Raw genomic sequence first — 15,041 nt, 5'->3', positions numbered from 1 at the left:
CAGCCACTCAGACGGCGCCGGCCAAATGATGATGGGTCGGCCTGGCCACAGCTCATTGATGAAAGGGATAGACGATTCTTTGACCAGTGGCGTCTTTTTCAATCAGGTGTACAGATTCGGGAACGGTGTGCTGGCATAGGCTGAACTGAGGTACCTACCTGTTCTTTCCAATGTTTCTCGTCGTGTGTGAGACTCTCGAGTTCGGCCACTCGTCCTTTCAGGTAGGCGTTTTCGGCGTTGACGTCCGACTGGTCTGCGGGGCGCTCGTCACTCTTCATATCCTTCTCGAGCTGCGCAACCCGCTCACTGGAAATAGTAGATGGAGTCATATCCCTTACCAATGCATGCCGATATTCTATTTCCATGGATTTGGTTGGTAGTTGGTATCGGTTTCCCAGTTATCTGTAAGTGGCATCATTAGTGTGTGGGAGGTGAGGTGCCGACCTGTACTCCTGCAGGCGGAGCATCAGCTCCTCGACCCGTGCCTCCTTCTCGGCCACCGCGGCGCGGCTCTCCTCCAGCTGTCGGGCCAGCTGGTCCCGCTCGGCCGTCAGCTGGCCGCACTGCTGCGCCAGCTGCTGCAACTGCTGGTCGCCAGCCGCCTGCATCCGCTGCGACTCGACCAGCCGCTGCTCCATCTCGGCCGACCGGCTCTGGAACGACTGCGGCACGCCGCGCCGACCCGTCAGCCAGAGACCGCACGGCCCGCACAGCACGGCCGCCTTGAGCCGACAGCCCCAGAGTGGCACGACAAACATCCACTGGTCAGCACTTGGAGTGTCACAACGATTGCGATGGAGTGCACATCGATTTACCCCGCGTTCGGAGTCTCTCGGACGACAAAGATCCTACAGGGTGGAAAGTAATTACGCGAACATACTTTTTCGTCTTATAGCAATGGAAAAAGCGGCGGTGACATGAAAATTTCATCTTTTCATATATTCCTTTTTATGTGCGATACACTGACAAAGGCGTTCAGGCATAATTGAAATGAGCATGTCAAGCACTGTTGGCCAAAGCTTAGTCCACGCCTCCTGGAGCTGTCTGGTGAGGCAATCGATGTTGGTGGCTACTAGCAGCTCTTAGACGCTCTCCTGAAGAGTCGCCTGGATATTTTTGATCAAATTGAGGTCTGGGCTATTCCCAGATTGACCATTACATATATGCCCAGAAGAAGAACGGGTTCTCAAAGCACCAGTCTTGCGTCTTTTTGGCCGTGAGAGGAAGGACTTTATCAATCATGAAGAAGAGTTTCTTTGCGTCGGGCACAAAAGTGCGCTCAATCATTTTGCCCCTTTTGGTGCATTGATGGATTAGATAAAGAGACTCGTCTGGAAGGATGTTCCACTAGTTGTATACTTTATTTTTGGTGGCCTTGTTGGTCACTACATGCAATTCTGACACCATCCGGGCGCTCATAACACGCTGATGTGTGTTCCTTTGCCGGATGTTTGAATGTTGGGACGGGCGGGACGTCGGACGCATCAGCAGCCCCCAATGCGTTGTTCTGCAGGTTTGACGGATGAAATAGCTTCGAAGATGTCTCACCCAACCACAAAGCCAGCTGCCTGTCCTCCTCTGTTCAGGTTTGGCGGTCTTTAGAAAGCTTAAAATGACAATCCTGCTGTTAATTCATGAATTTTGGCCATCTCGATTGTTTGTACGGCTTGATTTTCGAATTTTCACGGATTTATGTATGAATCGTGATATCTTAGATCGGGTACCCGGCCAAAGTAAGCCATTTCGCCTGTTTTCGGGTCGACTGTTGTCGTTTGGTCGCGGAAATGGTGACCACCCATTCGGCGCCTGAATTCGCCGAGGTTTTACTGCCGCCAACGGCTTTGATTTTTAAGTCCTCCTAAGTTTTATTATGCTTCAACCAAAGGTGTAATTGAGTAATGCTGGTGCCGAGACCGTTCCGAGTCCCTTCCGCACCAATCCAGCCAAAATAATCACAAACGCTTTCCCTGGCAACTTCAAATTGAGCTCTTTGCCCATTTTGGTCTTGAGCAGCGTATGGCGTCAGCACCACTTGAAGCCGAGAGGTGTTGTAGACCTTCCAAGTCATTTTTCAAAGTAAGGTCACTTTTGTTAGATGAGGCGACAACAAACACGACCAGTCATGGTCCATAACAGCCCGCGCTCATACAAAATCTCCACTGACGGGCGAAATTGTAAGAAAATACATGTTCGCGTAATTACTTTCCACCCTGTACGTCGCAAGGCCAATCCCGTTCAAGGTCAGCGAGGGCTTGGCTGCGGTTATGGAACGTGATTGGCCGGACGACGTAGAATCTTCATCGTCCGAGAGACTCCGAACGCGGGGTTAGTTATTAGGAGGATGACTATAGAGCACATGCGTTCAGGAGGGACGCGAACACGTACCTCCAGCTGTGTAATGTAGCTGTCAATCTCCTTCTTCGCGTTCTCCAACTCTTTACCCAGGTGGCTTTCCGTCTGCTCGAGTTTTGAGACAGTTTCAGACGCCGTCTGTGTAAAACAATATCCGTCAGCTTTATCGCTACACCGTGATGACAAGCATTCATAAAAGCAGCTCATTCCATAATTCGCTATACACGCGAAATTCGCAGCAAGCGGCAGTAAATCCGCCCGCGCACCCCCGGCTGACGGCTCCCACCGACGAGATGTGGTCGGAGCTGCCCTCCTTTGTGCGTCACCGCGGTCTGACCTGCAGCCGTTGGGTCAGGTCGCCCTGGTCGTCGGCTCCGGCCGAGCTGACCAGGTCCTCCAGCCGCGACAGCAGGTCCTGGATCTGGCGGTCCTTGCTCTGCGACTCGTCCTCGACCAGGTGGAGGCGCGACTCGAGCGAGCGCAGCCGCTGCAGCAGGTCCTGGGGGCGCGCCGCGCCGCCGGCCACCCAGCGTTAACCGAGCCCACACCCAGCTGCCGCCGCCGGCCACCCAGCGTTAACCGAGCCCACACCCAGCTGCAGCCGCCGGCCACCCAGCGTTAACCGAGCCCACACCCAGCTGCAGCCGCCGGCCACCCAGCGTTAACCCGCGCCCGGCTGGGGGTCCTGGATTTCCACGCCCTGCTGGGGGGGGGGGGGTGTTTGAACACCCCCCTTTCTAACTCGGCTCCTGGGCCACGTAGCGATACGCGGAAGGCGGCGTTCGAAAGAGCGTAAAAAATAATGAGGAAATCACTTCGGTCAATTTCTTGGTCAGGTCAAAGGTCAGGTCACCAGAGGTCATTGAAGGCAAAATTTCGCCGATTTCCAGGTCGAATGTCGACATTTTTCAAGAAGCCAACGCATAACTCGGGAACCAATAGAGCTACAGCGCCGCGGAAAAGCGCATTCGATAGCCCTATTAACGCCCTTTCTGAGTAATTTTCTCAGATTTGACCTAACGTCAACGGTTTTGCCTGCAGGGGGCAAAAACTGCAAAAATAGCCGATTTTTTTCGGAATCAGTTTTTCTGCAATAACTTTTGACCCAAGCCTTGTACGAGCTTACTTTTACCGGCATCGTGTTCCTCTCGTCAAGACGCATCGAATGAACTATAACTTGGCCTTGAAAGATCAACTTGAAAATTTGACCTCAGGTCAAGGTCATGACCTGACCGGAAAGGGTCATGTTGCATATCAGTCGATCCGTATCGTCGAGCTAAACACATCTAAGGCACCAAAACTGCTTCGTAAATGTTCAAATGATTGCTAAATTCGAATTCAGCTCCAACAACTAGCCTAGAAACATGTAAAACTCGAAAAAGTGAACCGAGGTCATCAAAGGTCAATGACCTGACCTGACCTTCCGGTGACCTCGACACCCACCCTAATGCATGGGAGCAACATCATATCCCATGTTTGAACGCTTGAAACCACGAAAAGACTGCTAACGCGCGGCTAATGCGAGCCGACATACGCCGAATCGCGATTCCGGCCAAACATGGTCTCGAAAAGTAGGTCACAGGTCAAAGGTCATTAGGGTCAGGGTCATGAAATTTTCAGGGTAGGTGTAAAATTGATTAACGCGAGGGTACTGAAAGTTTCGTCGCGATCGGCCGATTTTTACGCGAGTTATTCGCGAAAAACAGAGGGGGGGGGGGTCCGTTCGACCCCCCCCCCCCCCCCCTATACGGGCGAGGGTTAAGCAACCTCCCCTTTCCCGTGTTTACCTCAATATCATTGTGAGCCGATTCAACAGACTTCGATTCTGTTGCAAGAGAAGATGCCTGTCGAAAGACAATAACAGTCTTGGGTTATTGCCAAAAGCGCATTGCGAATTGAACGGTAACATCTTGAACTTGTATAATGGAGCCAGGTCAATAAGCGGGGCATACTACTTGATTTCTTCATGGGACTTTAATATGAAACATTTCTCATCAAAGTCAGTCAATGTTAACACAAGCAAAAGTACCTACCCGTGAAAGCAAGCGTTAACTGACAGAGTTAAATTTCCATGACCTCTTTCCTGCACACTGCACAGATGGATTTGTATGATTTGGCTGACACTGACCGGTTGGTAGTCTTCGGGAGGCGGCTCGGTCTTGGAACCCATCGGTGTGAAGTAGTCGGCGCGAGGCTGCAAAACCAAAACGGCATCGATATAAGAAGTATCGAAGATTTTAGATGCTTAAATGATCTGTCTCATGAAGGCAATAGAAGATGAAATAGATGCACTACGTGACAGCTGTAGATAAATATTAAGTTGTTCTGCAATATTTCTGAGTAAGAATCATTTGCATCCCAGTCGATGAAATAACCACGTGGAGCGCTTGAGTTCAGCTTAAACACGTAAGTGCGTATAGCTAGGTCCGTACGTTCATTGGACATGATCTGATCGATGTCTCACCTCGGAGGGAGGTTCTTTCTCCGATTCGGTTTTCTCCGAGCCCGACCGGCGCGAGTGGGCAGACGTCGGCGTGGGCACACTGATCTGCAACGACCAACGCTAAACCTTTAGTATCTAATCGAAGGTGCCTGACTTGGCTCAACCGATATACTGGACTTAAACTGTATTACACAATACATTGCTGTTTCATAAACAATATTGCCATGCAAAGGCCAATACTATTACGCTCGGGTGACCTTTGGCCTGACGTAATGATCTCTGACCTAACGTTATCGTTTTTGCCTTTGGACGGCAGAATATTACCATCAGCGATCTGTTACGCAATAAGAAACACAATATAAGTGATAGTGACAGTGATATTTGAAAGTTATGTGATCCTAGCTACAACATCTTTTAAAGCTATATTTATAAGCGCACCTGATCGTCCATGTCAACCAGCGGCGGCTCCTGGTAATCTTCGACAAACTGAGCTCCCCGCGGCTCTCTGTATGGAACGGACGCCTGAAAACACCACGCCACTGTTACATGTAACATGACTGACCTCAAAATGCATCTTACAGTAAACACAATCATGTAAGAGTCTTACTACATAAGATTTCAACTGTGTGCTAAAAAGACCAGCAATCGTTTTGAAGGCATAGCTGTTGGATGTAAATAGAACTGACCAAAGTGAGACTCATATTCTGGCACTGGCGCCTTCCAGCATGTGTCTACAATATACATGGGATCAGTATTTGAGCAAGTATTTGGCCGGTTGTGACGCGTTAAGTGGCATTAGTTCATGTAAGTGAAGTTGTTACTCACCCGGTGCGTCCAGGGAAGGTAGCACTGCTGGTCGCCAGGTCGCGGCGTGGCGCGGCCGTGGGAGCTCGCCGACGTGAGCGACAGATTCGGCTGGCTCGGGGCCGTTGTGCACATCTCCTCCATCGAGTAGAACCGGTTGCGGGGCACGCGCACAGCCGGCACCGAGTCGGAGGTCCGTCCGCGCCGCCGGCTGGCGCTGTCCTCCGACTCCGAGCTGCTCGTCAGCTTCTCCAGGAAGGCCGGCAGGTTGGGCGACGGCGTCAGTGGCCGCTGCTCGCCCACCGTGCCCGTGGCGGCCTCGAAAATGCGCTCCAGGCTGCGGCTCGTGTCCGGACTCGGGCCGTCGAAGTTTTCGGCCGACTCGGCGGCGGCCGCTGGGGCCGGCGAGGCCGCACCTGCCACATCGGCAAACACTCTCTGGAAACCGTAGATGCCCTGAGCAGGCTCGTAGCCGACGGTCGGGCGCGGGGTGATGGCCGGTGATGGGTCAGCCGACGACACCGCCTGACTTCCCAAGTCCTGCGAGCTGCGCAAAGAGGCCAGCGAGGCGCGGTCGTGCCCGTACCACATCTGCGGAGGCTCGTAGCCCTGCGGATACCGCTGGTAGCCGTACTCTCCTTGTGCCGGCTCGTAACCTTCGCCATCGGCGACCTGTTTCGGCTCCTGGTGCGTCATATACGGAATGCCCTCCTCGAACAATGCGGCCATGGTCCTCGTGGTATCCGGACTGACAAGGTCGAAGTTCTCGTCGCTGGCTTGACGGACGTCGGCTTGCGGTAGTCTCTCCTGAGAGCCAGGCGTTGGAGGTGTGGGCACGGGAGCGTCCTTCACGTGATCCCACCGCAGACCGTGGGTGTATTGCAGTGATGGCAAATCCTCCCTCGAGCTGGGCGTGTCGGGAGTTTGGGGCCAGTCTTTGTCGGGCCTGTCCCAGCGTATTCCTTCCATGTACTTTTCCATAAGGTCGGTGGTGGGCTGTGCCGGCGATCCCTCGGTAATATCCTCTCTGGAACGCGGTGTGGACGGCGTTGGAGGCCAGTTGTCAGGACACTGCCACACGCACAGGTTCTGCGTGTAAGTACCGTCTGAAGGCGGCATGTGCTCCAGTGAGCCACGGCTTGGCGGTCCCAACAGTGGCTGGAAGCCGTACATCCCCGACGCGGGGATGTACTCCATGCTGCGTGAGGCCGGCGGCGTCTCAGCCGAACCGATGGATGTCTCTGACCATCTGCTGAGGTCGTCCTGGCAAGTGGCCGCCAAGTCCTCGGCCACCACTTCCACCGGCCCCCCTGCCGCCGTCGTTCCGCCACTCGGCGTTCCTTCGTCGAATATCTTGGCCAGCGTTTTGGTGGTGTCTGGCTGGATGGCGTCAAAGTCTTCTTCAGCAGCACCGCTTGTAGCAGGTGCTGGCTCAGCAGCGGGAGTTGGCTCTGCGGCTTCCTGCCCCGGCAGCGAGGCGCGGTCGTGCCCATACCACATTTGCGGAGGCTCGTAACCCTGCGGATACCGCTGGTAGCCATACTCGCCCTGCGCCGGCTCGTATGGCTCGTCACCACCTTGGCCGGCCCCTGGTGGACTGCCATCTGCACCACTTCCAGTACCCGAATCGAACTCATCTGTCTTGACTGGGTAAGGAGTCTCGTCCTGAAATATCCTCGCCAGCGTTTTCTTTGTGTCTGGACTGACGGATTCATAGTCCTCATCCTTGACGGACGTCTGGTTTTCGATCGGTTCTGTAGCCGACCCGCTGAAATCCGCCGCGTCGGCAGGAGCCTGCCCTGGCAGTGAGGCGCGGTCGTGCCCGTACCACATCTGCGGAGGCTCGTAGCCCTGCGGGTACCGCTGGTAGCCGTACTCGCCTTGCGCCGGCTCGTAAGGCTCAGAGTCGGGCCTGGGTTTATCGCCACCCTCCACTGAGAGAGCGCCGTGCTCCAGTATTTCAGCCAATGTTTTAGTAGTGTCTGGACTGATGTAATCGAAGTCAGTGGCGTCTTGCGACAACGGGGTCGTTTGACTGATATCAGTTTTAGGCTGTTGCGATATGCCTTGATCTGGCAGCGAAGCGCGGTCGTGCCCGTACCACATCTGCGGAGGCTCGTAGCCCTGCGGATACCTCTGATAGCCGTACTCGCCCTGCGCCGGCTCGTATGGCTCGTCACCGCCGTCTCCTGGCCCTGGTGGCCCGCCATCCGCTCCGCCTCCCCCGTCAGACCCTTCAGCCTCCACTGGGTACGGAGTCTCCTCCTGGAATAGTCTCGCCAGTGTCTTCTTGGTGTCCGGGCTCACAGATTCATAATCTTCACCATCCTCAGGGACTGTGTGACCGAAACTCTCCGCAGTCTCGCCGCCGGAGGCTGGTGGTCCGGAAGGAGCCTGTCCTGGCAGTGAGGCGCGGTCGTGCCCGTACCACATCTGCGGAGGCTCGTAGCCCTGCGGATACCGCTGGTAGCCATACTCGCCCTGCGCCGGCTCGTAGCCCTCCGGTGAAAAGCCGTCCTGACCGTCGGATCCCCCTCCACCGCCTTCACCGTCGTCGCTGGCGGCTCTGCCGGTGCCCGCCTCAAAGATGCTAGCCAATGTTCGCGCAGTATCTGGACTGGGACCGTCGAAGCTAGGGTCATCGCCGTCGCGCGGTGCCAGTGACGCCAGTTCGGAGCCTTCCGACGCGCTGGTCGGATACTCGGACTCGGCGTGTGACTGAGCGTAGTCGGATGTGGCGTATGTGCCGGCCACGCCCTCCGAGCCGGCCTCCGAGGGCAGTGAGGCGCGGTCGTGCCCGTACCACATCTGCGGAGGCTCGTAGCCCTGCGGGTACCGCTGGTAGCCATACTCACCCTGCGCCGGCTCGTAGCCAAACTCGGCGGCGCGCTCCGGATCTCCGTCGCGTGGCGATGAGAAGGGCTCGGAGCAGGCGTCCGCCGTCCTCTGCAGCGCCTCGCGTGGCAGACACGGCTGCACGCCTTCGTAGCGGCTCATGAGTCGCGCTGAGCGCGTCGGGAACTGCTCTCGCTCGCAGTAGGCGGAGGCCGGCCGGCTGTCGTCCGTCAGGCTGTGCCCGCTCGGTGTCTTGGAGTAGGGCTCGTCGGCCTCTGGCGAGAAGCCTGGCTCGAGCACACGCACCGTTTGCTCGTGGTCTGACTCGGCTTCGTGTTCGGAGGCGCTGCTGTCTCCCAACATCTCGTTGGCCGACTGGAAGGGCGTGTAGTAGTCCTCCTTGGAGCAGCACTCCTGCGGCGGTGTGTAGTAGATGCTGGACGCCTCGTACGCGATGCCCTCGTCGAAGATGCGCTGCAGACTGGCGGCCGTGTAGGGCGTCGGACCGTCGTAGTCGGCAGAGTCCGGCCGCGGCTCGTACAGCGGTGTCGCTGTGCTGTCGCCGGTCGGCGCCGTGTAGTTGGATGCCGGCTGACAACGACACGACGTTCACGTGTTAGCGTTATGTGGTCCCCGACTCTGGCACATCACTCAGTACTCTTAGTAACTGCTGAATAGCGAACACAACTATCCCGCGCCATTCGTGAATTAGAAAGGGCAAGGGAATGCAGTTTATGCAAGTCACACGCATCGGGCCCTTGGCTAACAATAGCTATAGCAATGGTCCACCATCTGTTGCTGGTGGGAGATAGTTAGCGGTGGGCCGCCACTCACCCGAACGTTCCAGGGCAGATTGACGTCGCGTCGCGGGCTGCCGTCCTCCTGGGTCTGGACGAGCGTCTCGGATGAGGAGTGCTCGGCCGGCGGGGCGGCTACCGAGGAGCCGGGCCGAGACTGGGCGCGTACCAGCGTCTCCCGCGAGGGCGGCGCCGGCGTGGCGCAGCTGCTGCCCGGCCAGTCGGTGGGTCCCGTCCAGGCCAGGCCGGACGTGTAGCCGGGCTGCTGCGGCGGCGCGCCGTGGCGCACCACCACCGTGCGCCGCTCTGCGTCCACGGTGACCGTGTCGCCGGCCAGCGGAGTCGGCGGCGACGGCGGCCAGTGGAGCGGCCCGCGCGTGTAGCCGGCACCGAACAGCGCCTGGCCAGAGGACGGCCGAGACTGCGGCACACGCGCCATCATCTGCTGCGCCACGCCACGGATACGCTCCTCGGAGGCGGGCCCGGGCGAGTCGAGCTGGTCCCGCGAGCGGCTGGGCGTGGTGCGGCTGGCCGGCCAGTCGGCCGCCGTGTCCCACCTCAGACCCTGCGTGTAGCCGGTGGCCGGCGGTGGCGACTGGCCGCCGGCCGTGCCCGGCGTGGCTGTGGAGCCGGGCCAGTGGAGCGGCGCGTCGGCTGGGTAGCTGAGGCCGCTCATGTACGCGATGTCGGCGCTGTCGCTGCCGCCGGACTGTGTTCTGCGCGCGGGCCACGCTCCGAGCTCACGGGGAGCGGGCGCGGCCCGTTGCGCGTTTTTTGACCGTCTGGCGTAGGCGGAGTGCTGGAGACTCTCCTCGGCGGCCGGCGTGGGCGGCGTCTGGTCGCCCGTGTTCCAGTGCGCTGGGCTGACGGCCTGCCAGCCCAGGTTGGTGGCGTACACCAGCGGAATGGCGCTGTCGGAAACGCCCTGCCGGGCGCCGGGCGCAGCCGCAGAGCCCGGCTCCGGCCGGCCGAAGGCGCGCCCAAAGGCCGACGACGAGCGCAGATCCTCGGCGCCCAGCTGAGAACGCACGGGCCGCGGCGTCAGTGGGCTCTGCACCACCCACTCTGATCCAGTGGATCGCGCTGGCCGCTTCAGGAGCCGGAGCTGGTCTCAAAGTAGCTAGACGTTTTGTGCGAACGATAGAAAAGCTAAAGCTGCTGTAGGTAAGTATCCATAGCGGATAATTATAGTCCAATGTCTGTAAGTTTTGTTAACCATGATTTTTATCATGGGAGAGGTATGCATATGCTAACCCCCGTCCGGCGTGCTCCTAAGCTAATTAGAAGCGTTTCGTGTCGCGTATCATTCGACTCGGCTGATTGAGAGGAACAGTGAACACGACACCGTTTATTGGAGCTCTATGTTAACTGTGTGTCAAGTTATAAGCAAAAACGTTTTTGACTACAGTTGACCTAATCTGATCCAACCCTTGCCCATCTGTGTGTAAAAGGTGGCAGTCTACCAGTAAGGTAGACTGCCACCTTTTTTTCCACAAAACGGTTTTCACTAGAGCTGAGCCACCTATGTCCCAGACTGAAGTCGGTTTTCCGAAATTCGAACCCGTTTGCGAGAAATCGGAGACCAAAGTTCAGTTTGATGCCATTTTTTTAGTCCAAGAAAACCGACATCTCTACTGTTTATCGATAACTTTGAAACACGAATTTTCTTATCTTTTGGTAAATATATGTCAAAACTTTGATTGTTTCGAGATCAGAGAAGAATTTTGGAGTGTCAAAATAAAAGTTAAACTTATATATTCAGTAGTTCATTTTTTCCAAAAAAGTGTGGGAAATGGGGTTTAACATGGGCCAGACCCATTCCAAATGAGCCATGATTTTTAAAAATGTTTTACGAACTTAAATGCAAAATAAATTAAACATGGCCAATTTCTTATGAAATCATATATTAGTAAATCATAAAATACCTTACTTTTTCAAATAAAATGTAATAATCTTATGACCTTGAAGTCTAGTGATGTGTAAACATTGTCGCTAGACATTAACCGATTGATAATTGTATGATAATCGACATTTTTTTCGCGATTCACGTGATGATACTTTGTCAGGTGAATTCTAAAATTTTGTTTTGTCCAGGGAATAAATCATAGGCCGATCTGAGAAAACTTTTTGAAGGTGGCAGTCTTCCTTTAACCCTCGCCGGCACAGGGGGGTTGATGCAACCCTCCTAACGTTTTTTTTTTGCGAATAACGCGTAAAAAGCGGCCGATCGCAACGAAACTTTCAGTACCCTCGCATTGATTAATCTTACACTTACTCTGAAAATTTTATGACCCTGATACAAATGACCTTTGACCTGTGACCTACTTTCAGGGACCATGTTTGGCCCACTGGGGTCTGCGTATAACGCACCCTACTCGGGGGGGGGGGGGCTCTTCATAGCCCCCCTTCCAACTCCGAAACTACTGGGCCGATCGTCAAAATTCATACGGCTCTGATAGCCCCGGAAAAACTGCCGCGCGAAACCTAATTTCATTGACCTCAAGGTAACCGATGACGTCACAGGTCAGGTCAAAGTAAAAATTATTAGCATTTTGGCTTGTTCACATTTTGGGCTCTGGCCGCCGTCTTACAATTCAGATCAGGCTCATTTTTTGTTTAAACACTCGTGAACAGATGCTTTAGATACCCTGAGGGAACCTAACTTGTACTTTGATTTTCAGGTCAGGGTCAGGTCATCACAGGTCACGAAAATAATTTATCATGCGTCTGTCACGTGACACATGTTTTATGGTCCATTTAGGCCAAAGATTTCGAATTTGATGTCGTTTGTGTCATTTGAGGTCATTTTGAGTTGAATTTAGCTTAGGTCAGGTCACAGATCAAAAAAGGTCAAATTTTGAAGTTAATTTTTTTCAGCAAAAAAGGTGTCTATTGGATGCGGTTTGAGCTCAGGAACACGATGGTGCTATTTACATTGGTTTACGATGTCAAAAACGTACTGAAAAATTGATTTGAAAAAAATGTATGATAGTTATATTTTTTGCAATAATGCGTATAATTTGGCCATTTTTGAAGATATTTAGCTCACACTTGCTATAGTAAGTCATATAAGCATGTGTTCTATCACATATAGGTATTCCGTTTTTTCGAAAAGTCAAAAAGTTTTTGAAATAAATATTAAAATATAAATTTTGAATTTCATTATTCATAATTTTCACAATTTTCACAATTTTGAAAATATGAGACAGCAGTATATAGCGCAGTCTATTCTGAGCCCTCTAATGCAAAGACATACCTAAGATCTAGCTTAAAAACTGAGCTCTTGGGAGCGATTGCCGTGGTTCAATGTTTTGCGTCGAAATCGGCCGAACATGACGCCACTCTAACGTCGTTTCCGGCCGACCTATGACAGATACGAAGTTCAAATTTTGACGCAAGATGTCAAATTAATGCAGCCGAAGGTACTGAATGTTTGGCGTCGATACGTCAAGCGGTTTGGAAGTTATTGCAGAAAAACGGGAGGGGCTATGAATACCCCCCCCCCCAATGGGGCGCGGGTTAATGCATAATGCATACCTTTCTTCATATGGAAAAGAAGTTAGGATTGCCTCACGTTCAAATAATGTAAAAGACATCATTCGTTTTTTAAGCTCGACCCTCATTGTAAGCTTTTTTTAACATAGCACGAGACTTGCTGATAAAATGGCCGAGGAAAGGGTTAGCGCACACTGTATATAGTAAGAGAGGAATGATATTGTGAAAATGTTTTCAACGCAGTCAGGACACCGAAGCGCTAAACGCCTTGCCACGATTAACCCACGATATTGAGCTACACGAGCCCCACCACGAGCTACTTGGGGGAAGGGGGTATAAAGTTACCCCCCCCCCCTTCCCTATACGTTTGCTGTGGTGTTCCGAAACCTGATAAGATATGAATTTGTTACTTGGCATGGCATCAAATAAATACCTAGGCCATATTTGAGGAGTTCAAAGGTGGTAGCACTTAAGATGTGAGATGAGGTCACAGTAACGTCATAAACTTTTGTCGTTTTCCGATATGGACCGTTTCTGATATCACTGAGCATGACACGAACGGTAAATAAACTTAAGAGCACCTGCTGCCGTCCTGACACTGGACACACCTAAGTGCATTTTCAGCAAGTTCGTGCTCAGTGCTCGGTTGAAAACTAGGTTCTATCGGAAACTATCGGAAACTCAGAAACGGTCCTCTATAATTAGACTTCTGACGTCACTGTGACGTCATTTCAAATGAAATTGACACCAAATTTTGACACTACTACGGCTACGCAATCAGAAATACATGTGCAAAGTTTCGTTTCTCTAGCTCCACGCATTGCGACGGTATCACCGGAGAAGTAAAATGGGGGAAGCAACAAGTTACCCCCTCCCCCTCCCCCCAGGGCTCGTGGGTGGTGCGACGTCCCAGCGGCCGCCGGGTTAACCCTCGCCGGACCTATTGGTTTTCTACATACGCGCCGGCCGAGGGGGGGGGGGGGGCGGGTACGACCCCCCCTCGCCGTTTCGCCCCTGGTGGAGCTAGCGCGTCGCGGAAAAAACGAGCGTGTGCGCCGTTACGAGACGCAGAGATTGGTACCCGATTTTAAGGTCCTAGGTCAACCGGTGACCTCTGAGGTCAGGTCAAGTGCCCCAAGGTACGGTTCAGTTTTTGGTAAATAACTTCGCAAAAAACGGCCGCAGAGCGCCGATTTTGGCAGCATCGTGTTCGTCTCGCTCAGGCGCGTCGAACGATATACTTTTTGTTCGGGTCAGGTCAACTTGGGGTGTTGACCTCAGGTCAAGGTCAGGTCAGCACCCCCAGGTCACGAAGTTGGTCGAAAGAGGTCATGTCGCATATCATTCGATTCGGCAGGTCTTCCTGAGTCCATTGGTGGCTTTTCCGACTCGCTAGCTCAATTTGATCAAGAGTTATTGACGAAAAACTAATATGACCTTGATGACGTCATAAATGACGTCACGCAAGGTCAACATTGCAAAAGTGACGCATCTAACCTTGCAAGGAGTGCATCAAATCACGATTCTGTGTGCTTGAGATAGTTGGAGATCGTTCCCGGCGCCAGAATAGCACTTTTCATTTTTCCCCATTGACTTATAATGGTGAGGTCACGAAAATGACCTGACCTCATATGACCTTTAGGAAAAATCCGAGATATACAAGTTGTGGGACTCATAATGGATACTAGATCCTGCAAGTTTCATTTCCCTGTGACATCTCCTCTGGCAGTGAGGGCGTTGCGAAGTTGCGACATCTGAAGACCGTGCAGAGGTTCACTTATGACGTCATAGGTCAGTGACCTGACCTGACCCAAAAATGCGGTTGGTGTCAAAAGATCCGGCTTGGATCAAAGGTCAGGTATGCCAAGTTTCAGCTCTCTATCGCCAGCGTGTTCGGAGCTATCGTGAAAAAACCCTATGGGGGGGGGGGGCGGCACCCGCCCCCCCCCCTCGGCCGGCGAGGGTTAAGGACTTCAAGTCCCCGACCAGTTATAAATCGCTTTGGGACTATAATAACCGGCGAATTTTTCATGTGAATTGGGCAAATAGGAGTCAGGTAAAATCATTTTGACAATGCTATTCAACCGTTGAATCCTATGTGCGCTAGCGGGGTTTCTAAGTAATTTATCTCGCAATTCTCATGCGATATTCAAGCCGATGTTTACAGTGAGGATCGAACTTAAAAAAGACAATAGGCTTTATGGCATTATGGCTTGCATACCTATTGTTCATGTGCCTTGCGTGGTAGGCTATCTTTTGCCTCGAAAGGTTCGTAAAAGAAACGTTCGTAAAGAAACGGTTCGATTCCCTTTTTG

At 53.2% G+C, this 15,041-nt stretch overlaps 1 protein-coding gene across 3 annotated transcripts in view; it reads right to left on the bottom strand.

Annotated features, from left to right (window-relative positions):
- The window catches only part of LOC122382929, a 72,371-nt gene that overhangs the window by 11,756 nt on the left and 45,574 nt on the right, over nt 1-15,041 (bottom strand). For 2 of the 3 annotated variants that reach the window (XM_043368941.1, XM_043369114.1), the window contains 10 exons: nt 9,269-10,249; nt 5,621-9,025; nt 5,234-5,317; nt 4,817-4,900; nt 4,481-4,546; nt 4,140-4,196; nt 2,690-2,851; nt 2,386-2,490; nt 445-662; nt 159-306 (listed from right to left, as the gene is read on the bottom strand). In XM_043368941.1, the coding sequence (XP_043224876.1) occupies nt 159-306; nt 445-662; nt 2,386-2,490; nt 2,690-2,851; nt 4,140-4,196; nt 4,481-4,546; nt 4,817-4,900; nt 5,234-5,317; nt 5,621-9,025; nt 9,269-10,249 (5,310 nt within the window). The remainder of the gene's footprint in view (nt 1-158; nt 307-444; nt 663-2,385; nt 2,491-2,689; nt 2,852-4,139; nt 4,197-4,480; nt 4,547-4,816; nt 4,901-5,233; nt 5,318-5,620; nt 9,026-9,268; nt 10,250-15,041) is intronic. The other variant, XM_043369030.1, reaches the window with a different exon arrangement.

The sequence above is a fragment of the Amphibalanus amphitrite genome, unplaced genomic scaffold (assembly GCF_019059575.1).
Source record: "Amphibalanus amphitrite isolate SeventyFive unplaced genomic scaffold, NRLGWU_Aamphi_draft 000001F_arrow, whole genome shotgun sequence".
Taxonomy (NCBI): domain Eukaryota; kingdom Metazoa; phylum Arthropoda; class Thecostraca; order Balanomorpha; family Balanidae; genus Amphibalanus; species Amphibalanus amphitrite.
Note: the sequence above shows the minus strand (reverse complement) of the source record. Positions and strands in the feature narration are given on the sequence as shown.